General features: G+C 46.5%; 1 protein-coding gene across 1 annotated transcript in view; it reads right to left on the bottom strand.

The window, feature by feature from the left end:
* Positions 1-25,695, bottom strand: part of SLIT1 (slit guidance ligand 1) — a gene marked incomplete at its 5' end in the record, with an annotated part of 182,812 nt that overhangs the window by 55,323 nt on the left and 101,794 nt on the right. The window contains 3 exons of the mRNA XM_073595360.1: positions 14,500-14,663; positions 21,684-21,755; positions 21,879-21,950. Of these exons, the coding sequence (XP_073451461.1) occupies positions 14,500-14,663; positions 21,684-21,755; positions 21,879-21,950 (308 nt within the window). The remainder of the gene's footprint in view (positions 1-14,499; positions 14,664-21,683; positions 21,756-21,878; positions 21,951-25,695) is intronic.

The following is a 25,695-nucleotide window of genomic DNA, read 5'->3' as shown; positions in this document are numbered from 1 at the left end:
AAATTTTGTTGTGACAGGTTCTCTTTATTGAGACATCAGGGGTCAATAAGACCCCTGATGTCCCATCTGCTCTCCAATAAAACTAATGATCAGAGGTCTATTAGACACATGGAGCAAGCATCCACAAGGTCCCAGAACCCAGAGGCATGTACGTATGCAAGGGAATCCTCCAAAGGTCCCCCATGTGATACAATTTTTTTGTGATAGGTTTTCTTTATTGTGACATCGAGGGTCTATTAGACACATGAAGCAAGTATCTACAAGGTCCCAGATACCAGAACCCAGTGGCATGTACGCATGCAAGGGAATGCACCAAAAATCCCCTTTGTGATACAATTTTGGTGTGACAGGTTCTCTTTACTGAGACATCAGGGGTCTATTAGACACATGGAGCAAGCATCCACAAGGTCCCAGAACCCAGAGGCATGTACGGATGCAAGGGAATCCCCCAAAGGTTCCCTATGTGATACACCTGACCCATGTAAGGGAATCCCCCAAAGATCCCCCATGTGATACAATTTTGTTGTTACAGGTTCTCTTTATTGTGACATCAGGGGTCTATTAGACACATGGAGCAAGAATCCACAAGGTCCCAGAACCCAGAGACATGTACGCATGCAAGGGAATCCCACAAAGGTCCCCTATGTGATACAATTTTGTTGTGACAGGTTCTCTTTATTGTGACATCAGTGGTCTATTAGACACATGGAGCAAGTATCTACAAGGTCCCAGATACCAGAACCCAGTGGCATGTACACATGCAAGGGAATGCCCCAAAGGTCCCCTTTGTGATAAAATTTTGCTGTGACAGGTTCTCTTTACTGAGACATCAGGGGGCTATTAGGCACATGGTGCAGGTATCCACAAGGTCCCAGAGGCATGTACGGATGCAAGGGAATCCCCCAAAGGTCCCCTATGTGATACACCTGACCCATGTAAGGGAATCCACCAAAGGCCCCCTATGTGATGGAATTTTGCTGTGACAGGTTCTCTTTATTGAGATATCAGGGGTCTATTAGGCACGTGGTGCGGGTATCCACAAGGTCTCAGATACTAGAACCCAGCAGCAAGTATGCACACATGGGAATTCCCCAAAAGTCCCCCTATGTGTTGCAATTTTGTTGTGACAGGTTCTCCTTAATGAGACATCAGGGACCTTAAAGACCCCTGATGTCCCACCTGATGTCCAACCTGTCAAAAGTTAATCTCATCCTATCCCATTTCTTTACTGAGACATCAGGGGTCCATTAGACCCCGATGTCTCATCTGCTCTTCATTGAAGCTAATGACCAGGGGTCTATTAGACACATGGAGCAACTATCCACAAGGTCCCAGAACCCAGAGGCATGTACACATGCAAGGGAATCCCCCAAAGGTCCCCTATGTGATACAATTTTGTTGTGACAGGTTCTCTTTATTGTGACATCAGGGGTCTATTAGACACATGGAGCAAGTATCTACAAGGTCCCAGAACCCAGAGGCATGTACACATGCAAGGGAATCCCCCAAAGGTCACCTATGTGATACAATTTTGTTGTGACAGGTTCTCTTTATTGTGACATCAGGGGTCTATTAGACACATGGAGCAAGTATCTACAAACTCCCAGATACCAGAACCCAGTGGCATGTACGCACACAGGAGAATCCCCCAAAGGTCCCCTATGTGATACAATTTTGTTGTGACAGGTTCTCTTTATTGTGACATCAGGGGTCTATTAGACACATGGAGCAAGTATCTACAAGCTCCCAGATACCAGAACCCAGTGACATGTACGCACACAGGAGAATCCCCCAAAGGTCCCCTCTGTGATGTAATTTTGTTGTGACAGGTTCTCTTTAATGAGACATCAGGGACCTTAAAGACCCCTGATGTCCCACCTGTCAAAAGTTAATCCCATACTTCTCTGGTCATTTTTTGAGATATGTGCTGGAACGAAACGCGTGACTACCTTCCGTTCTGCGGCTCTCCCGCGCCATTAAATAATCCGGCAAACACTGCTTACGAAATCTATTTTAAACAAGAGAGACGAGTTAAGCGGCAGATTTTTTTATAGCTTCAGAGCGAACCGTGATTTCTGCTCCAGTGAACGTTGGTGACAAATATTCACAGGAAGCAATTTCCATAATGCATTGCTGACCAAAAAAAAAAAAAAACAAAAATGTGTCATGCGGCGGAGGCGCAGGTAGTAAATCAGGATTCTGTCTCTTGAACCCGCAGGAGAGGCATAAATAGAGCGACCCTAAAACAATGGCAGAAGGTCGCTAAGCGGGGTGTGGGATGCAGTTAGGCTGGAGAGGGACAGATGGAAGAGAATACCACACTAGATCAGCAATGAAGGTCATTCTAATCAGCGGAGAGCTCCCACCATCCCGTCTTTCGGAGCTGCAAGGTTTTCTGTAGGTGGCCATGACTATCCTATTGTTCAATGCTCTGAATGACGTGTGAATATGGGGAGCTGGCGGTTCAAATTTGACTTCCTAGCCATAAATAAAACCAAAATGGTATACAAAGTGGTGGTGGTATTTGGGGGGGGGGGTCTTGTCACGGGCAGCACTGCTCCAAGTCCTTGTAAAACACGCTTTTTTTTCCTTTCAGGGTTCGACTTTTTTTTTTTAGGTTAATTTCGGCTGCTATAAATCAATAGTTGCTATTGTACAGTAAAACATGTGGGGGATATAGGAATGGGAAGCTATATATACTAAGAGTGTCTCAAGAGGGTTTCATGGTGTGTCTCCATGGAGACGTGACTGGACCAGAGGAAAAAAAAAAAAAGCATCATGGCGGCAGAGCCCATTAAGAGGCAGTACAAAGTTACCGGAATGCTATCTATGCTACAAGAAGGTCCTGTACAGTAATGGCGGCCATTAAGAAACAAAGCTTGAAGGAGCTTTAGGAGAAATCTAAGGAGCTTTTAAGAGCTCCTTCAGATTTTGTTTTTAAAGACGTACAATCACTGGACAAAGTGCATGTAGTAGTTTGTCCCATGTTGCTAGGTGCTTCCTCACCCTAGCTATGATGTCCATCCTGCCCCCCCCCCCCCCCCACACACACACACACACACACAGCCATCCTGACAACAGATAGGAAGCTATATATACTAAGAGTGTCTCAAGAGGGTTTCATGGTGTATCTCCATTGAGACGTGACGACGTGACTGGACCAACAACAGCTAGGAAGCTATATATACTAAGAGTGTCTCAGGAGGGTTTCATGGTGTATCTCCATTGAGACGTGACTGGACCAGAGGAAAAAAAAAAAAAAAGCATCATGGCGGCAGAGCCCATTAAGAGGCAGCATAAACTTACAGGAATGCTATCTATGCTACAAGAAGGTCCTGCACAGTAATGGTGGCCATTCAGAAACAAAACCTGAAGAGCTTTAGGAGATATCTGAGGAGCTTTCAAGAGCTCCTTCAGGTTTTGTTTTTAAAGACGTACAATCACTGGACAGAGTGCATGTAATAGTTTGTCCCATGTTGCTGTTTCCTCGTCCTAGCTATGAGGTCCGACCTACCTCTGGACAAAGTACATGTAGTAGTTTTTCCCATGTTGCTAGGTGGTTCCTCGCCCTAGCTATGAGGTCCAACCTACCTCCCTCTCCCCTCCTGCCACAGCCCATCGAAGTAATAGAATTATATTTAGCTTTATTACTCTAATGCCCCCTACTGGACAAAAGTACATGTAGTCGTTTTTCCTATGTTGCTAGGTGCTTCCTCGCCCTAGCTATGAGATCTGACCTACCTCTGGATAAAGTGCATGTAGAAGTTTATCCCATGTTGCTAGGTGCTTCCTCACCCTAGCTATGAGGTCCAAACTACCTCTGGACAAAGTACATGTAGTAGTTGGTTTCATGTTGCTAGGTGCTTCCTCATCTTAGCTATGAGGTCCAACCTACCTCTAGACAAAGTACATACAGTAGTTTGTCCCATGTTGTTAGGTGTTTCCTTGTCCTAGCTATGAGGTCCAACCTACCTTTGGACAAAGTACATGTAGTAGTTTGTCCCATGTTGCTAGGTGATACCGCACCCTAGCTATGAGATCCGACCTACCGCTGGACAAAGTACATGTAGTAGTTTGTCCCATGTTGCTAGGTGCTTCCTTGCTTTAGCTATGAGGTCCGACTTACCTTTGGACAAAGTACATGTAGTTGTTTGTTCCATCTTGCTAGGTGCTTCCTCATCCTAGCTATGAGGTCCAACCTACCTCTGGACAAAGTACATGTAGTAGTATGTCCCATGTTGCTAAGTGCTTCCTCACCCTAGCTATGAGGTCCAACCTACCTCTGGACAAAGTACATACAGTAGTTTGTCCCATGTTGCTAGGTGCTTCCTTGTCCTAGCTATGAGGTTCAACCTACCTCTGGACAAAGTACATGTAGTAGTTTGTCCCATGCTGCTAGGTGATTCCTCACCCTAGCTATGAGATCCAACCTACCTCTGGACAAAGTACATGTAGTAGTTTGTCCCATGTTGCTAGGTGATTCCTCACCCTAGCTATGAGATCCAACCTACCTCTGGACAAAGTACATGTAGTAGTTTGTCCCATGTTGCAAGGTGCTTCCTCGCTCTAGCTATGAGGTCCAACCGACATCTGGACAAAGTACATATAGTAATTTGTCCTATGTTACTAGGTGCTTCCTCACCCTAGCTATGAGGTCCAACCTACCTCTGGACAAAGTACATGTAGTAGTTTGTCCCATGTTGCTAGGTGCTTCCTTACCCTAGCTATGTGGTCGAACCTGACCCCCCACCCCCACCCTCCCTCACAGCCAACCCAACAACAGCTAGGAAAGAGATAAATGCTTCATAATGGCAGCTTGGGTTGGGAAGGAGGAGGGGTCATCCTTTGCATTCTTCTTGACATTGCTCGTCTTCAGAAATGCTTTGAGCCAAGAGAAGCTACCATTTATATATGGCTTGCAGAAATACCCTTGGGTGGCCAGTGTACTCAGTAATAGCCATGAACTGAGCCTTCTGCGGGTGGCTCAGTTCCCAGACACAGTGTCCAGAGCCGATCCAAGCAGCTCTGTACATTGAGATCTCTTTGATGACCAATCAGGGTGATCATAAGTATAAACGTCTCCAGCTGCAAGACATTATGTGGCCCTTTCAGGTACGAGGATACTCTGATGTAAGGGGGGGGGGAGACTTTGATTGGTACTCTAATGTAAGGGGAACTCCAATGTAGGGGAGACTTTGATGGGGGCTCTGATTTAAGGGGAACTTCAATGTGAGGGGACTGTGATGGGGACTCTATGTTATAGGGACTTTGACAGGGACTCTGATGTAAGGGGAACTCCAATGTAACGGGGACTTTGATGGGGACTCTGATGTAAGGGGAACTTCAATTTTTCAATAAGAAAGGGAGGACAGACCAAATTGGCCCCATAAAGAATGAGGAAGGACATCTGGTTACAAAGGATGGGGAGATGGCGAAGGTATTGAATTTATTCTTCTCTTCAGTATTCACGAGTGAATCGAGGGGCTTCAGTAACCAAAACTGCAGTGTTTATCCTCATGACACAACACAGGAAGCACCTCCGTGGTTAACAGAGGACGGAATTAAAATTAGACTTGAGAAACTTAACATTAATAAATCACCGGGACCAGATGGCTTGCACCTGAGGGTACTTAGGGAACTCAGTCAAGTAATTGCCAGACCACTGTTCCTAATGTAAGGGGGACTTTGATGGGGACTCTGATGTAAGGGGAACTTCAATGTAAGGGGACTTTGATGGGGACTCTGATGTAAGGGGAACTTCAATGTAAGGGGACTTTGATGGGGACTCTGATGCAAGGGGAACTCCAAAGTATATGGGGACTTTGATGGGGACTCTGATGTAAGGGGAACGTCAATTTTTCAATAAAAAAGGGAGGACTGACCAAATTGGCCCCATAAAGAATGAGGAAGGACATCTGGTTACAAAGTGATGGGGAGATGGCGAAGGTATTGAATTTATTCTTCTCCTCACTCTTCACGAGGGAATCGGGGGGCTTCAGTAACCAAAACTGCAGTGTTTATCCTCATGACACAACACAGGAAGCACCTCCATGGTTAACAGAGGGAAGAATTAAAATTAGACTTGAGAAACTTAACATTAATAAATCACCGGGACCAGATGGCTTTCATCTGAGGGTACTTAGGGAACTCAGTCAAGTAATTGCCAGACCATTGTTCCTAATGTAAGGGAGACTTTGATGGGGACTCTGATGTAAGGGGAACTTCAATATAAGGGGACTTTGATGGGGACTCTGATGCAAGGGGAACTTCAATTTATTGGGGGACTTTGATAGGGACTCAGATGTAAGAGGAAATTCAATGTAAGGGGACTTTGATGGGGACTCCGATGCAAGGGGAACTCCAATGTATAGGGGACCTTTGATGGGGACTCTGATGTAAGGGGAAATCCAAAGTAAGGGGACTTTGATGGAAATTCTGAAGGGTTTGGGTTTATTTGGAATGTCTTTGTTTTGTTTTACTGATTTTTTTGTACTCTGTCTCTTTGCACCTTAGGTTATAGATGGTCCCACCATCCCTCCATCAAGCTGTGAACCACTTCAGCAGAAAAGGTACAGTCCTTTTAGGGCCTGTTCCTGTTGAAGCACCCAAGGTGGCCGCCTTTTCCGCCTGCCACTTGACTCACCCCTTGCAACCATTGCAAAGCCTTTGCCATTGTGGGTCTGCTATAAAACATATTCAAATCAAAAATGTTTCTTCATAAGTGTATGCCAATACAGTGCCTTGAAAAAGTATTCATACCCCTTGACATTTTCCACATTTTGTCATGTTACGAATGTATGAATGTATATTACTGGGAATTTATGTGATAGACCAACACAAAGTGGCACATAATTGTGAAGTGGAAGGAAAACGATAAATGGTTTTCAACTTTTTTTAGAAATAAATATGTGAAAAGTGTGAAGGCGTTTGTATTCAGCCCCCTTTACTCTGATACCCCTAACTAAAATCTAGTGGAACCAATTGCCTTCAGAAGTCACCTAATTAGTAAATAGAGTACACCTGCATGTAATTTAATCTCAGTAAAAAAATAGCTGTTCTGTGAAGCCCTCAGAAGTTTTTTAGAGAACCTTAGTGAACAAACAGCATCATGAAGGCCAAGGAACACACCAGACAGGTCAGGGATAAAGTTGTGGAGAAGTATAAAGCAGGGTTAGGTTATAAAAAAATCTCCCAAGCTTTGATCATCTCACGGAGCTCTGCTCAATCCATCATCGGAAAATGGAAAGAGTATGGCACAACTGCAAACCTACCAAGACATGGCCGTCCACCTAAACTGACCGGCAGGGCAAGGAGAGCATTCATCAGAGAAGAGCCAAGAGGTCCATGGTAACTCTGGAGGAGCTGCAGAGATCCACAGCTCAGGTGGGAGAATCTGTCCACAGGACAACTATTAGTCGTGTTCTCCACAAATCTGCCCTTTATGGAAGAGTGACAAGAAGAAAGACATTGGTGAAAGAAAGTCATAAGAAGTTTGCAGTTTGCGGGAAGCCATGTGGGGGACACATAATACATGTGGAAGAAGGTGAATACAAAATCAAAGTGAAATACTGCGCTGACACCCTGAATGATAAGCAGCAGCCAGGACAGTGAAAGACAAAATCAAACAAACAGTAGTGGAAATATGCGCAGCGCTAATGTGAAACGGTCACTGTATAAACACAGGGACTATAAACAAATAAAATATTACTTTCCAATGACTTGTACGTGACTGAATATCACGTAATTGTGAAAAACAAGTACATAGTCCACAAGGGGAAGAAGATGTGTTGTGGTAGATCCAAAAATCCTTATGGCACCGATACAAATGGAAAAACAGGTGAGTATAGAAGGTAACCGCCACCAACTTTGAGAAGGCTTACCGGAACTATAGGACTCAAAAGAGCGTACGCCCTGTGAGTCTTCAAGACTTGTGGTGTAAACCAGTGGCGTCGGGGGGGGGCTGGAGCCCCAAATGAGTCCCCAAAAAGCCCCGGGTCTCAGGTGTGCCCAATTTTATTGTTAGCCCCGAGTGCTGCCGAGCGGGGACCGATCTGATCCTAAGCGCCGCCAAGTTCGGCCGAGTCACATAGCAGGTCCCGCCTGCTGGAGCCTGCAGGGCCTATGATGGACGTCCCACTGGTCCAATGGCGGGACTGCGGGACGTGTGACGTCGATCATAGGCGCTGCAGGCACCAGAAGGCGGGAATTACAATGCAGCCGCCGTGCCTCATCGATCCCCGCTCTGCGGGCAGCTCTCCTCTGGCTGCCTCGCACACCAGCACCAGGGCTGAGCTGCTGCTGCAGCACTCTGGACACATGACGTCTGTCTCCTGGTCAGGTAGGTCAGTGTGTGTATGTCAGGTAGGTAGGAGGTCAGCGTGTGTCAGGTAGGTCAGTGTGTGTCAGGTAGGTCAGTGTGTGTCGGGTAGGTAGGTCAGTGTATGTCAGGTAGGTCAGTGTGTGTATGTCAAGTAGTTAGGAGGTCAGTGAGTGTCAGGTAGGTCAGTGTATGTCAGGTAGGTCAGTGTAGGGCAGTGTATGTCAGGTAGGTCAGTGTGTGTCAGGTAGGTCCGCGTGTGTCGTGTAGGTCAGTGTATGTCAGGTAGGTCAGTGTGTGTATGTCTGGTAGGTAGGAGGTCAGTGTGTGTCAGGTAGGTAAGTGTATTTCAGGTAGGTAGGTCAGTGTATGTCAGGTAGGTAGGAGGTCAGTATGTGTCAGGTAGGTCAGTGTATGTCAGGTAGGTAGGTCAGTGTATGACAGGTGGGTCAGTGTGTGTCAGGTAGGCCAGTGTGTGTCAGGTAGGTCAGTGTATGTTGGGTAGGTCAGTGTGTGTCAGGTAGGCCAGTGTATGTTGGGTAGGTCAGTGTGTGTCGGGTAGGTCAGTGTATGTCAGGTAGGTCAGTGTGTGTCGGGTAGGTCAGTGTATGTCGGGTAGGACAGTGTGTGTATGTCACGTAGGTCAGTGTGTGTCGGGTAGGTAGGTCAGTGTATGTCAGGTAGGTCAGTGTGTGTCGGGTAGGTCAGTGTATGTCGGGTAGGACAGTGTGGGTCGGGTAGGTCAGTGTGTGTATGTCACGTAGGTCAGTGTGTGTCGGGTAGGTAGGTCAGTGTATGTCAGGTAGGTCAGTGTGTGTATGTCAGGTATGTCAGTGTGTGTATGTCAGGTAGGTCAGTGTGTGTATGTCAGGTAGGTCAGTGTGTGTATGTCAGGTAGGTCAGAGTGTGTCAGGTAGGTAGGTCAGTGTGTGTATGTCAGGTAGGTCAGTGTGTGTCAGGTAGGTAGGTCAATGTATGTCAGGTAGGTCAGTGTGTGTATGTCAGGTATGTCAGTGTGTGTATGTCAGGTAGGTCAGTGTGTGTCAGGTAGGTAGGTCAGTGTATGTCAGGTAGGTCAGTGTATGTCAGGTAGGTCAGTGTGTGTATGTCAGGTAGGTCAGTGTGTGTCAGGTAGGTAGGTCAATGTATGTCAGGTAGGTCAGTGTGTGTATGTCAGGTAGGTCAGTTTAGTGGTCAGCATTGATGGGTACTGGTAAGCCAGGCAGAAACCAACAAGTGAGCTTACCCCCCCGCCACACCACCACACAACCCCACTGCCCATCCAAAAAATCTAGGTGACCCACAGGGGAGGAGAGAGGAGAGGAAAAGACAAGGAAAGAGAGGGAGACAGTTATGGAAAGGCCAGGAGCTGAAGAGCTATGAGCCAGAGGGGCGAGGAAATAGAACACCAGTGCTCTACAGGGGGACTCTACTTCTACTTCCTCACCCCTCTGGTTCATAGCTCTTCAGCTCCTGGCCTTTCCATAACTGTCTCCCTCTCTTTCCTTCTTTTTTTCTCTCCTCTCTCTCGTCCTCTGTGGGTCACCTAGATGATGACATCTTCTCCGGGCACCAGATCCAGAGACTCTCCAGGTTCTGATTCCAGAGCAGAGGTATTCGGCTTTCCAGCTCAGGGTTGTACCGTGTGAGTGTATGGGGAAGATTTGGGCCACCTCAGTTTGAGAACATCTGCCGCATCTGAGTACTGTCACTTCAAGCCATCCGAAGGACGGAGGGATCATCTCATTTTGGCCAGAAGTTAGAGATGTGGATGTTCCAATCTATTGGTACGCTCAGCGGCGCTCGGGGCTAACAATAAAATTGGGCACACCTGAGACCTGGGGCTTTTTGGGGACCCATTCGGGGCTCCAGCCCCCCATCCCCCCTCCCGACGCCACTGGTTTACACCACAAGTCTTGAAGACTCATAGGGCGTACGCTCTTTTGAGTCCTATAGTTCCGGTAAGCCTTCTCAAAGTTGGTGGCGGTTACCTTCTATACTCGCCTGTTTTTCCATTTGTATCGGTGCCATAAGGATTTTTGGATCAACCACAACACTTCTTCTTCACCCTGTGGACTTTTTGGGGACCCATTTGGGGCTCCAGCCCCCCCCCCCGCCCCCCCTCCCGACGCCACTGGTTTACACCATAAGTCTTGAAGACTCACAGGGCGTATGCTCTTTTGAGTCCGATAGTTCCCGTAAGCCTTCTCAAAGTTGGGCACACCTGAGACCCTGGGGCTTTTTGGGGACCCATTCGGGGCTCCAGCCCCCCCCAGACCCCCCCTCCCAACACCACTGGTTTACAGCACAAGACTTGAAGACTCGCAGGGCGTATGCTCTTTTGAGTCCAATACTTCCGGTAAGCCTTCTCAAAGTTGGTGGCGGTTACCTTCTATACTCGCCTGTTTTTCCATTTGTATCGGTGCCATAAGGATTTTTGGATCTACCACAACACTTCTTCTTCACCCTGTGGACTATGTACTTGTTTTTCACAATTATGGACACATTAACTTTGGTTATCCTATATGGGTATTGCACTATATTTATTCGTGATATTCAGTCACGCACAAGTGATTGGAAACTAATATTTTATTTGTTTATAGCTCCTGTGTTTATACAGTGACCGTTTCACATGGCTGCACATATTACCATTAATGTGGAAGAAGGTGATCTGGTCAGATGAGACCAAAAATTTAACTTTTTGGCCTAAAAGCAAAACTCTATGTGTGGCGGAAAACTAACACTGCACATCACCCTGAACACACCATCCCCACCGTGAAACATGGTGGTGGCAGCATCATGTGGTGGGGATGCTTTTCTTCAGCAGGGACAGGGAAGCTGGTCAGAGTTGATGGGAAGATGGATGGAGACAAATACAGGACAATCTTAGAAGAAAACCTGTTAGAGTCTACAAAAGACTTGAGACTGGGTGGAGGTTCACCTTCCAGCAGGACAACGACCCGAAACATCCAGCCAGAGCTACAATGGAATGGTTTAGATCAAAGCATATTCATGTGTTAGAATGGCCCAGTCACAGTCCAGACCTAAATCACATTGAGAATCTGTGGCAAGACTTGAAAATTGCTGTTCACAGACGCTCTCCATCCAATCTGACAGAGCTTGAGATATTTTACAAAGAAGAATGGGCAAAAATGTCCTCTCTAGATGTGCAAAGCTGGTAGAGACATCCCCAAAAAGACTTGTAGAGAAAGGGGGTTCTACAAAGTATTGACTCCGGGGGGCTCCATACAAATGCCCCTCCCCCCACACACTTTTCACATGTTTCCTTGTAAAAAATGTTGAAACCCATTTATCATTTTCCTTTCACTTCACAATTATGTGCCACTTTGTGTTGGTCTATCACATAAAATCCCGATAAAATACATTTATGTTTTTGGTTGTAACATGACAAAGTGTGGGAAATTTCAAGGGGTGTGAATACTTTTTCAAGGCTCTGTATGTATTCTGCTACATATTTTTGGTAAAAAAAAAAAATGCCAATAAGTGTATATTGATTGGTTTGCGCCAAAGTTATCGCGTCTACAAACTATGGGGTATATACTGGAATTTTGATGTATTCATTATTTTTTTTTTATACTAGTAATGGCGGCGATCAGCGACCTTTTAGCGGGACTGTGATATTGCCGCGGACAATCTCACACTCTAAAAAAGCAAACGTAAGAGGGCGCCTCCATCTAGGTGTAGCGGTTTATTTAAAAAATGTATAAAAGATTGGATGAAATTGCTACACCTAGGTGTAGAGGCGCCCTCTTGTGTTTGGTTTTTATATGTACATGTAGGATCTCAAGACGTAATCTGCATCCCACCTGGTGTTCCCTACCACTCTCCTGGCTCTTCTTTGGTGACAATCTGACACTGACACTTTTTTTGGGGGGACCAGTGACACGAATACAGTGATCAGTGCTAAAAATATACACTGTCACTGTACTAATGGCACTGGCTGGGAAGGGGTTACACATTTAAGGGTGATAAAAAGGGTTAAATGTGTGCCTAGCCAGTGTTTATGTGTGCTGCTTTCACTAAGGGATGTGCTTTGAAGGGAAACCAAGTCCAGCACATCCCCCGCTGACAGGACAGAGCTCTGCATTGTTTACATATACAGAGCTCCATCCAGCGCGTTTCCTCGCCGATCAGCGGGTGCCGGCGATCATTCATTGGCCCGACACCCGCTGATCGGCTTCTGCCGTGACTAATTACAGCAGAAGCAGGGCACAGGCGGAGCACGTGCATGCCCCCCCTATCTGGAAAATCCAGAATGGTGTATACACTATATTGCCAAAGTATTGGGATGCCTGCCTTTACACGCACATGAACTTTAATGGCATCCCAGTCTTAGTCTGTAGGGTTCAATATTGAGTTGGCTCCGCCCTTTGCAGTTATAACAGCTTCAACTCTTCTGGGAAGGCCGTCCACAAGGTTTAGGAGGGTGTCTATGGGAATGTTTGACCATTCTTCCAGAAGAGCATTTGTGAGGTCAGGCACTGATGTTGGACGAGAAGGCCTGGCTCGCAGTCTCCGCTCTAATTTACCCCTCATCCATGGTCTTTATGGTCCAAATCATTTGGTGGAGGGGGGGATTATGGTGTGGGGTTGTTTTTCAGGGGTTGGGCCCCTTAGTTCCAGTGAAGGGAACTCTTAAGGCGTCAGCATACCAAGACATTTTGGACAATTTCATGCTCCCAACTTTGTGGGAACAGTTTGGGGGACGGCCCCTTCCTGTTCCAACATGACTGCGCACCAGTACACAACGCAAGGTACATAAAGACTTGGATGAGCGAGTTTGGGGTGGAGGAACTTGACTGGCCTGCACAGAGTCCTGACCTCAACCCGATAGAACACCTTTGGGTTAAATTAGAGCGGAGACTGCGAGCCAGGCCTTCTCGTCCAACATCAGTGCCTGACCTCACAAACGCTCTTCTGGAAGAATGGTCAAACATTCCCATAGACACCCTCCTAAACCTTGTGGACGGCCTTCCCAGAAGAGTTGAAGCTGTTATAGCTGCAAAGGGCGGAGCCAACTCAACATTGAACCCTACGGACTAAGACTGGGATGTCATTAAAGTTCATGTGCATGTAAAGGCAGGCGTCCCAATACTTTTGGTAATATTATATATATATATACGTGATTCTGCACTGAGCGGCTGCCCTGTAGCAGTAAAGCTACATATAGGACGGTCGTTAACTGCTTTTAATGTGGTGCAACTCCACCACTTCCTGCACCATTATAACGATGAAGGAAACTTTGGTAACTGCCCTCATTCAGTCTAATGCCGCGTACACACGGTCAGACTTCCCGATGGGAAATGTTGGATGTGAGCTTGTTGTCGGAAAGTCCGACCCTGCGTAGGCTCCATCGGACATTTGCTGTCGGAATTTCCGCCAACAAATGTTTGTGCATGGAAAAGAAGAAAGGTAACAGCGCCCCCTGCAGGGACAACTCAATCCATACACCAGGCTCGATGTGTCCCAACACACTCCAATGCAACAGTAATAAGGCAAAACTGTAATCCTTGAAGTGTCATTTATTGGTACATCAGAGTGACAATAAAACAATAAAGCTGACGCGTTTCGGCAATAGCCTTAGTCATAACTACGACTAAGGCAGCTACGACTAAGGCTATTGCCGAAATGCGTCAGAGTTATTGTTTTATTGTCACTGTGATGTACCAATAAACGACACTTCAAGGATTACAGTTTTGCCGGCTCTCCTTATTACTGTAACAAATGTTTGAGAGCAGGTTCTCAAATTTCCAGCCAACAAAACTTGTTGTCGGAAAGTCCGATCGCGTGTGCACAAGTCCGTCGCACAAAAGTCCACGCGTGCTCGGAATCAAGCAGAAGGCGCCGCACCGGCTATTGAACTTCTTTTTTCTCGGCTCGTCGGACGTCTTTTACGTCACTGCCGTTCTTGACGTTCTGAATTTTTGGCCAACATTTGTGTGACAAGACAAGTTTGAGGCAACATCCTTCGCAAAAAAAAAAAATCAACGGTTTTGTTGGCGGAAAGTCCGATCGTGTGTATGCGGCGTAAGTGTGAACGAGCCCTTGGTGATAACTGCTACATTGTAATACATTTTCATTGCACAAATTGCGCCCCCCCCCCCGAAGCGAAATTCATTAAGTAAAAGCCAACAGATGGGAACAGATGGGAAGGTCACTACCTGTGCATTCAAACTTCTTGGCCGGTGTGGTGAGAAGCAGCTTTCCGTCCATCTCCGGGGGCCCCGTGCAGCGGGCGATGCCCGGCTCCTTGTAACCGGTCTTCACCCAGTTTGACAGCCAGCGCAGGTTGCAGTCGCAGTACAGAGGGTTGGCTCCGATTGCTCTAGCAAAAAACACAAATCCCCCAAACAATACCGGTTAGAGCGAGCCGTTCAATGTGTTACAGATCTGACATAGACTCACAGGCTTCATACTGATCCACCAAAACCGGGCCAACAGGTGGGCCAACTCAATGTTGAACCCTACGGACTAAGACTGGGGGTGCCATTAAAGTTCATGTGTGTGTAAAGGCAGGCGTCCCAATACTTTTGGCAATATAGTGTATACACTATTCTGGATTTTACATGAACAGAAGGTTATATTTAAAGCTGAATTCCAGGAATTGGCTATTTTGTAAAAACTGCAGGCACATTGTGAGTTAAGTCTAAGGAGGTGCCTGCCTCCTCATTGAAGTATCTCTATTATTCACAACTGACAGGTTTATTGTGCTCCAGGAAGAAAACATCGGGAGCTCCGACACTGCTCACTGTGGTCTCCGTTCCTTCAAGAGCAGAGTCGCTGAAACTCTGCCCGCCCCTCCTTTCCGTCTGCCCATTCACAGAAGCCTTTGTATTATGTGAACTTACAAAATACAAAGGCTTCTGCGAATGGGCAGCAGAGTGGAGAGGCTGGGGATAGCTACTGTGTGTGTGTGCGTCTCTCCTCACCTCGGCCGTAGTGTGTCCTCCAGGAGTGCAATAAACCTCTAACATATAAGTAATCAAGATATGTCCCAGAGGTGACATGCACCCCAATTGAACTTCACTCATAGTGTGCCCCCCCTCCCCCCGATGTCTCCATAAAGAATAAATTTCACCTGCCCATGATATCGCATACAGAGTTTGTTCAACCCTTTGTGATAGCAATAAAGTTAAATGTAAAAAAAAAAATAAAGTGTAAAAAAATGAATTTAAATAAATAAATAAAAAATATTATATTATAATATTATAATTTTTATTAATTATAATTAATTATAATTTTAATTAATTATAATTATAATGTTATATTATATAATATTAATATTTATAATATTAAAAACCTCACCCCCCCCTCCCCCCCACTCGCGCATACACACAAATGCAAACGCATGCGTAGGTCCAGTGTGCATTTGTAAATGGTGATTGCGCCACACATGTGAGATATCGGCACAAACGTTGGAGTAAGAGCAATCATTTTAGGGTCCCAATTAATCACGATTAACTCTAAACTTGTAACCCATAAAGGCTTTTAGCGCGTCACCTTTGGACAGCTTTAGGTATTGCAGTTTGTGACCATTTCACAGGCGTGTGCAAATTTTAAAATCTTGACTTGTTTGGTATCTGTTTACTCGATGAAACATCATCTTTTATATTTGACCAAAACTTGGGTTGTGCTTGTGTGCACTAAAATTAATTTAAAAGTTTGCAAGAAGCCATGTGGAGGACACAGCAAACATGTGGAAGAAGGTGATCTGGTGAGATGAGACCAAAATTCAACTTTTTGGCCTAAAAGCAAAACGCTATGTGTGGGGGAAACTAACACTGCGCATCACCCTGAACACACCATCCCCACTGTGAAACATGGTGGTGGCAGCATCATGTGGTGGGGATGCTTTTCTTCAGCAGGGACAGGGGAGCTGGTCAGAGTTGATGGGAAGATGGATGGAGCCAAATACAGGACAATCTTAGAAGAAAACCTGTTAGAGTCTACAAAAGACTTGAGACTGGGGTGGAGGTTCACCTTCCAGCAGGACAACGACCCGAAACATCCAGCCAGAGCTACAATGGAATGGTTTAGATCAAAGCATATTCATGTGTTAGAATGGCCCAGTCACAGTCCAGACCTAAATCCCATTGAGAATCTGTGACAAGACTTGAAAATTGCTGTTCACAGACGTTCTCCATCCAATCTGACAGAGCTTGAGATATTTTACAAAGAAGAAGAATGGGCAGAAATGTCCTCTCTAGATGTGCAAAGCTGGTAGAGACATCCCCAAAAAGACTTGTAGAGAAAGGGGGTTCTACAAAGTATTGACTCCGGGGGGCGCCATACAAATGCCCCTCCCCCCTCACACTTTTCACATATTTATTTTTATCATTTATCATTTTCCTTCCACTTCACAATGATGTGCCACTTTGTGTTGGTCTATCACATAAATCTCAATAAAATACATTTACCTTTTTTTGATTGTAACATGACATAATGTGGGAAATTTCAAGGGGTATGAATACTTTTTCAAGGCACTGTATGTATTCTGCTACATATTTTTGGTAAAAAAAAAAAAAAAAAAAAAAACGTGGGAGGTTTGAATACTTTTTCAAGGCACTGTACAATGCCTAATAGTATAAAACCATATTAGATACATAAACTCGTTGCTGAATTTGTATCAATCTGTGACCGTTGCATTGTGACAAGAAGTGCTCCACCAGGCGGCGCTCTGGAACAGCCAAGCGGGAGGAAATGAATAGCTCAGGGCAGTGTTAACATTTGCAAACACCTAAAAGCTTCCTTAGCTGCTATTTTTCCTTTTGTTTAACAGCTGTGAGGCACAGTATGCTCAGCCGTCATAAATCACACTGGAAAGAAAAGAAGTCCTGGAGATACTCCGCGGCGTTGGATGAATTGTCTTTGTTAAGCATGAAAGCAGCTACTTTCGTGCGCCAAATTAAACAAAGATCGAGTAAAAAAAAAAAAAAAAAAAAAAAAGACAGAAGCGGTTCGGCTGCGATCCCTTGAGCCAAAGCACAAAACATTCTCAATGAATACAAAAACTACAAAGGCAGAGAAAAAAGGCGAAACAGAACAGGTGGAGGTGAAAGGGCGTCGTTCACTTCCATCTCCGCAGCGGTCCCTGCCATTAATAAGAGAAACAAATGGGCCCTTAATCCCGTGAATGATCCTGAATCAGCCGTAGACTCCGTGTGAAGTGGGCGATACGCCTTTAAACGTTCTCTGATGTTCTATCAACTGTTTAAGGGCTGAAACCAATAAAAAGTGCTTAAACTACGGAAAGGTACCTCCCCAAATCGAAATCTCCAGATGGTGTCTGCAAATAACTTTATAAATCCTCAAATTATTTTCTGTACAAGCCCCACCGCCATCCTACCCTGTAATTGGTGGACAGCGGACATAGAATCCAACTCGTACCCTCACCTCACCATATGGCGATTTACTTTGCCCTCATCTTAGAACATGAGCGATTCTACAGCCATAAAGGTCACCCGTACCATGCTGGCGACTGGGCCCCAACATCCGTCTGCAAAAAAACTTTAGCAATCCTCAAATCATTTTCCATACAAGCAGGTAGCCCTACCGTCGTCCAACAGTTGTTGAACACCACACTTAGAATCCAACTCGTACCCTCACCTCACCATACAGTGATTTACTTTGCCCTCATCTTAGAACATGAGCGATTCTACAACCATAAAGGTCACCTGTACCATGCTGTTGACTGGGCCCCAACATCGGCATGCAAAAAACTTTACCAATCCTCAAATCATTTTCCATAGAAGCAGGTAGCCCTACCGTCGTCCAACTCAATAGTTGGTGAACACCACACTTAGAATCCTACTTGTACCCTCACCTCACCATACGGCGATTAAATTTGTCCTTATCTTAGAACATGAGCGATTCTACAACCATAAAGGTCACCCGTACCATGCTGTCGATTGGGCCCCAACATCGGCATGCAAAAAAAACGTTATCAATCCTCAAATCCTTTTCCATACAAGCAGATAGCCCTACCACTGTCCAACTTAATAGTTGGTGGACACCACACTTAGAATCCTACTCCTACCCTCACCTCACCATACAGAGATTTAATTTGTCCTCATCTTAGAACATGAGCTATTCTACAACCATAAAGGTCACCCGTACCATGCCGGTGACTGGGCCCCAACATCGGCCTGCAAAAAACTTTACCAATCCTCAAATCATGTTCCATACAAGCAGGTAGCCCTACCGTCGTCCAACTCAATAGTTGTTGAACACCACACTTAGAATCCAACTCGTGCCCTCACCTCACCATACAGTGATTTACTTCATCCTTATCTTAGAACATGAGCGATTGTGCAACCATGAAGGTCACCAGTACCATGCTGGCGACTGGGCCCCAACATCCATCTGCAAAAAAACGATATCAATCCTCAAATCCTTTTCCATACAAGCAGGTAGCCCTATCGCCATCCAACTCAATAGTTGGTGGACACCACACTTAGAATCCAACTCGTACCCTCACCTCACCATACAGAGATTGACTTTGTCCTCATCTTAGAACATGAGCTATTTTGCAACCATAAAGGTCACTCGTACCATGCTGGCAACTGGGCCTCCACATCTTGTCACCCTCAACCCTCTCGTGAAATATCCCTGAAGTCTGCAAAAAGTTAATCAATCCCCAATTCATTTCCCGTACAAGCAGGTAGCCCCAGTGCCATACAACCCAATAATTGGGCACTGCCCATAGGATCTGATTTGTGCCCCCCGCCACGCAGTTCACTTTGTCTCCATCTTATAACCTGAGTGATTCCGCAGCCATAAAACCACTCATACCATGCTGGTGAACTTTATAAATCATTTTCTGGAAAAGCAGGTAGCCCCACCGCCATCCTACCAAAAAATTGGTGGACGCCACACATCGAATGCAACTTATACCTTTACCTAAGCATACAGCAGTTCACTTTGCCTGCATCTTACAACATGAGCGATTCTGCAACCATATAGGGGCAGGGCAGAAATTGGGGGACTAATAGACCCCCGACATCTCCTTAAAGAATACATATAATCATGTTCTGGACAAGCAGGTAGTTCCAAAGCCGTCCCACCCAATATATGGTGGACACCACACATAGAATCCAACTCATATTCTCACCACACAGTTCACTTTGTCCCCCAACTGATAACATGAGTGATTCTGCAGCCATAAAAGTCAATCAACGCTGGTCAACGCTGGCAAATTTTATAAATGCTTGATTTAATTTTCCGTAGAAGCAGGTAGCCCCACCGCCATCCAACTCAATAGTTGGTGGACACTACCAATAGAATCCAACTAGTGTCCTCACCTCGCCACACAGTTCACTTTGTCCCCATCTGATGACATGAGTGAATCTGCAGCCATAAAAGTTTCTCATGCCATGCTGGCAAACCTTATAAATGCTTAAATAATTTTATGGACAAGCAGGTATCCCCACCTCCGTCTTACCCAATAATTGGTGGGCACCACATATAGGATGTAACTCATACCTTCACCTCGCCAAAAAAAAAAAAAAAAAATCACTTTTCCCGCTTCTTAGAACATGAGCGATTCTGCAACCATACAAGTCACTTATACCATGATGGCAATTGGACCCCAATGTCCTGTCACCCCCTACCCTCTCTTCTTTACCCCTTGTCTCTCCTTTTCCTCTTTACCTTTGCCCTCTCCTAGTGGTTTACACTTTCCTTTCTCTCTTCTCTATAATGTTGCTCTCAAGGTGAGATTGTAGTCTGCAAAAAACATTATCAGTCCTCAAACCATTTTCTGTAGAAGTGGGTAGCCCCACCGTCGTCCAACCCAATAGTTGGTGGACACCACCAATAGAATCGGACTTGTGTCCTCACCTCGCCACCCAGTTCATTTTGTCCCCATCTGATAACATGAGTGGCTCTGCAGCCATAAAAGTCACTCATACCATGCTGGCGAACTTTATAAATGCTTAAATCATGTTCTGGAGAAGCAGGTAGCCCTGCCGCCAGTCGTACTAAATAATTGGTGGACACCACACATCGAATGCAACTCATAGCTTCACCTCTGCATATACAAGTTCATTTTGCCTGCATCTTAGAACATGAGCGAATCTGCAACCATAAAGGGGCAGGGCAGAAACTGAGGGACTAACAGACCCCCAAAATCACCTTAAAGAATACATACAATCATTTTCTGGACAAGCAGGTAGCCCCACCGCTGTCCCATCCAATAATTGGTGGACACCACACAGAGACCCCCAACTCATACTCTCACCTCACCATACAGCAATTTACTTTGCCAGCATCTTATAACGTGAGCAACTCTTCAGCCATAAAGGTCACTTATACCATGTTGGCAACTGGACCCCCATATCTTGTCACCCCCCCAACCCTCTCTTCTTTACCCCTCGTCTCTCCTCTTCCTCTTTAGCCATGCCCTCTACTACTGGCTCACACTTTACTTCCTTTCTTCTCTATAATGTTACTTCCCAAGGTGAAATCTCCCTGTAGTCTGCAAAAAACGTTATCAATCCTCAGATCATTTTCCATATAAACAGGTAGCCCTACCACCGTCCAACCCAAGATTACAACCATGCATAGTTCATACAGAAGGTTTCAAAGAAGTTGACGAACCCCATGGATAATACGGGGAGCTGAAAATGTAGACCTTGACACCATCCTCTACATGTTTCGCGACTTCAGCCGCTTCCTCAGGAGGAGTCAATCATTATCCTCAGTGGAAACCAAGAGAACTCAGAGCAGCACCTTAGAGTCACCCGAAGGTAGACCCCCCCATGGTGGACACTGGAGACACTTGAAGGCGTTGATTTCTAATGTATCAAAGTATTAAGAGTAGCAACCCGGGGGGGGGGGGGGTCAGAGACAGAGGGCAAATGGTAGTATCGTCACATCAATATGGAAATCTTACAGGCATTATGTTTGTTGCTTGTAGACCAAGACTGGGTTAAGTTCCAAAAGGAATTGATCACAGCCAAGTCAAAGCCCCATAGATTGCCTCTGGTATCATTTGCCCTACGGGGAGCAGCCCTTCTGTATAAACTATGCACGGTTGTTATCTTCAACTGTATACTGTTTTTTTTGTATAAACCAGTTTTAATCATGTTCTCTTAATTTTGGCCTAATCCTTGGGTACCGAGTTAGTCCTATTTCTTCCATTATACCAGGGGGGCATGCTTAGGGCAGCCCTAGGCATTCGATATCCATGTAATTTGGCGAGATAGGTCTAAAGTAAACTTGACTAAATTCCAACCGCTAACGACAACTGTCTTTCCCATCGATAGAGCCCCCCCTTGGTTCTTGTTATAGAATATATCCAACATCGAAGATAATAAGATGTTCCGTTCCTTGCAGATGAACTTACAGGTGAGACAGCGAGGTGACATCAGAGAAGATTCCTTCCGGCAGGCTGGAGATGTCGTTCCCGTGGACGGACCTGGAGCAGAGAATCAGTATTAGCATTTCATTGGCGGCACGGGGGGGGGGGGGGGGGGGGAGGGCGCCCGACACGGACTCGGGAGGGGCACCCAACACAACAAACGGGCAATGTCATACTTACAGGAGCCGCAGGGATCGCAGTCCCTCAAAAGCCAGAGGAGGAATACAGCGCAGAGAATTGTAACTCAGGATCCTGGAGGGATAAAAGCAAAGCAGATAATAACTTTCCGCAGCCCGCTGACTTCCCCTACGGAGCTCAACCAAACAACGTGTTCTCTTTTAGAAATCTAGAAGCAAAACTCATTCATGTTGTGGACTTTGGCTGTGTTTGTAATAATAAAAAAATAATAAAAAAATCACAGAGCTGTGACACTGCATGTGCATTCATTCCATACGTGAGAGGGGGAGAAAAAAAGAAGTCGATTATTTTCAATCCAGTCGAATGTTTTTCATTAATGAAATATAGAAGGGTTTGGGAAAAGATTAAAATATACGGCCACTAGTTGGAGCTGAAGACCATACCGGATAAGTATTTCCTGTGACCATCAGCTCCATCTACTGGCCATAATGCCGTTAAAATGGGAAGTACACTCACCGGACACTTTATTAGCTACACCTGTTCAGTTGCTCGGTGACACAAATGGCTAATCAGCCAATCACACGGCAGCAACTCAATGTCTTGAGGCATCTAGACGTGGTGAAGACGTCTTGCTGAAGTTCAAACCGAGCATCAGAATGGGGGAAGAAAGGGGATTGAAGTGACTTTGAACGTGGCATGGTTGTTGGTGGCCGACGGGCTGGTCTGAGTATTTCTGGGATTTTCACACACAACCATCTCTCGGGGTTTACAGAGAATGGTGGGAAAAAGAGAAAATATCCAGTGAGCGGCAGTTGTGTGGAGGAAAATGCCTTGTTGAGGTCAGAGGAGAATGGGCAGACTGGTTCTAGATGATAGAAAGGCGACAGTAACTCAAATAACCACTCGTTACACCCAAGGTATGCAGAATAGCATCTCTGAACGCACAACACATCCAATCTTGAAGCAGATGGGCCACAGAAGCAGAAGACCACACCGGGTGCCACTCCTGTCAGCTAAGAACAGGAAACTGAGGCTACAATTGGCACAGGATCACCAAAATTGGACAATAGAAGATTGGAAAAATGTTGCCTGGTCTGATGAGTCTGGATTTCAGCTGCGACATTCAGATGGTGGGGTCAGAATTTGGCGCATGGATCCATCCTGCCTTGTATCACCGGTTCAGGCTGGTGGTGGGGGTGTAATGGTGTGAGGGATGGGATATCACCGGTTCAGGCTGGTGGTGGGGGTGTAATGGTGTGGGGGATGGGATATCACCGGTTCAGGCTGGTGGTGGGGGTGTAATGGTGTGGGGGATGGGATATCAACGGTTCAGGCTGGTGGTGAGGGTGTAATGGTGTGGGGGATGGGATATCACTGGTTCAGGCTGGTGGTGGGGGTGTAATGGTGTGGGGGATGGGATATCACCGGTTCAGGCTGGTGGTGGGGGTGTAATGGTGTGGGGGAGGGGATATCACTGGTTCAGGCTGGTGGTGGGGGTGTAATGGTGTGGGGGATGGGATATCACCGGTTCAGGCTGGTGGTGGGGGTGTAATGGTGTGGGGGATGGGATATCACCGGTTCAGGCTGGTGGTGGGGGTGTAATGGTGTGGGGGATGGGGTATCACCGGTTCAGGCTGGTGGTGGGGGTGTAATGGTGTGGGGGATGGGATATCACCGGTTCAGGCTGGTGGTGGGGGTGTAATGGTGTGGGGGATGGGATATCACCGGTTCAGGCTGGTGGTGGGGGTGTAATGGTGTGGGGGAGGGGATATCACTGGTTCAGGCTGGTGGTGGGGGTGTAATGGTGTGGGGGATGGGATATCACCGGTTCAGGCTGGTGGTGGGGGTGTAATGGTGTGGGGGATGGGATATCACCGGTTCAGGCTGGTGGTGGGGGTGTAATGGTGTGGGGGATGGGGTATCACCGGTTCAGGCTGGTGGTGGGGGTGTAATGGTGTGGGGGATGGGATATCACCGGTTCAGGCTGGTGGTGGGGGTGTAATGGTGTGGGGGATGGGATATCACCGGTTCAGGCTGGTGGTGGGGTGTAATGGTGTGGGGGATGGGGTATCACCGGTTCAGGCTGGTGGTGGGGGTGTAATGGTGTGGGGGATGGGATATCATCGGTTCAGGCTGGTGGTGGGGGTGTAATGGTGTGGGGGATGGGGTATCACCGGTTCAGGCTGGTGGTGGGGGTGTAATGGTGTGGGGGATGGGATATCACCGGTTCAGGCTGGTGGTGGGGGTGTAATGGTGTGGGGGATGGGATATCACTGGTTCAGGCTGGTGGTGGGGGTGTAATGGTGTGGGGGATGGGATATCACCGGTTCAGGCTGGTGGTGGGGGTGTAATGGTGTGGGGGATGGGGTATCACCGGTTCAGGCTGGTGGTGGGGGTGTAATGGTGTGGGGGATGGGATATCACCGGTTCAGGCTGGTGGTGGGGGTGTAATGGTGTGGGGGATGGGGTATCACCGGTTCAGGCTGGTGGTGGGGGGTGTAATGGTGTGGGGGATGGGTATCACCGGTTCAGGCTGGTGGTGGGGGTGTAATGGTGTGGGGGATGGGATATCATCGGTTCAGGCTGGTGGTGGGGGTGTAATGGTGTGGGGGATGGGGTATCACCGGTTCAGGCTGGTGGTGGGGGTGTAATTACATAGTTACATAGTTACATAGTAGGTGAGGTTGAAAAAAGACACAAGTCCATCAAGTCCAACCTATGTGTGTGATTATGTGTCAGTATTACATTACATATCCCTGTATATTGCGGTCATTCAGGTGATTATCTAATAGTTTCTTGAAGCTATCAATGCTCCCCGCTGAGACCACCGCCTGTGGAAGGGAATTCCACATCCTTGCCGCTCTTACAGTAAAGAACCCTCTACGTAGTTTAAGGTTAAACCTCTTTTCCTCTAATTGCAATGAGTGGCCACGAGTCTTATTAAACTCTCTTCTGCGAAAAAGTTTTATCCCTATTGTGGGGTCACCAGTCCGGTATTTGTAAATTGAAATCATATCCCCTCTCAAGCGTCTCTTCTCCAGAGAGAATAAGTTCAGAGCTCGCAACCTTTCCTCATAACTAAGATCCTCCAGACCCTTTATTAGCTTTGTTGCCCTTCTTTGTACTCGCTCCATTTCCAGTACGTCCCTCCTGAGGACTGGTGCCCAGAACTGGACAGCATACTCCAGGTGCGGGCGGACCAGAGTCTTGTAGAGCGGGAGAATTATCGTTTTATCTCTGCAGTTGATCCCCCTTTTAATGCCAATATTCTGTTTGCTTTATTAGCAGCAGCTTGGCATTGCATGCCATTGCTGAGCCTATCATCCACTAGGACCCCCAAGTCCTTTTCCATCCTAGATTCCCCCAGAGGTTCTCCCCCCAGTGTATAGATTGCATTCATATTTTTGACACCCAAATGCATTATTTTACATTTTTCTACATTGAACCTCATTTGCCATGTAGTCGCCCACCCCATTAATTTGTTCAGGTCTTTTTGCAAGATTTCCACATCCTGCTGAGAAGTTATTGCCCTGCTTAGCTTAGTATCATCTGCAAATACAGAGATGGAACTGTTTATCCCATCCTCCAGGTCATTTATGAACAAATTAAATAGGATTGGTCCCAGCACAGAACCCTGGGGGACCCCACTACCCACCCCTGACCATTCTGAGTACTCCCCATTTATCACCACCCTCTGAACACGCCCTTGTAGCCAGTTTTCAATCCATGTACTCACCCTATGGTCCATGCCAACGCACCTTATTTTGTACAGTAAACGTTTATGGGGAACTGTGTCAAATGCTTTTGCAAAATCCAGATACACCACGTCTACAGGCCTTCCTTTATCTAGATGGCAACT

The sequence above is a fragment of the Aquarana catesbeiana genome, linkage group LG08 (genome assembly GCF_042186555.1).
Source record: "Aquarana catesbeiana isolate 2022-GZ linkage group LG08, ASM4218655v1, whole genome shotgun sequence".
Classification (NCBI taxonomy): Eukaryota; Metazoa; Chordata; class Amphibia; order Anura; family Ranidae; genus Aquarana; species Aquarana catesbeiana.
This window is presented reverse-complemented; position numbering and strand designations above follow the sequence as displayed.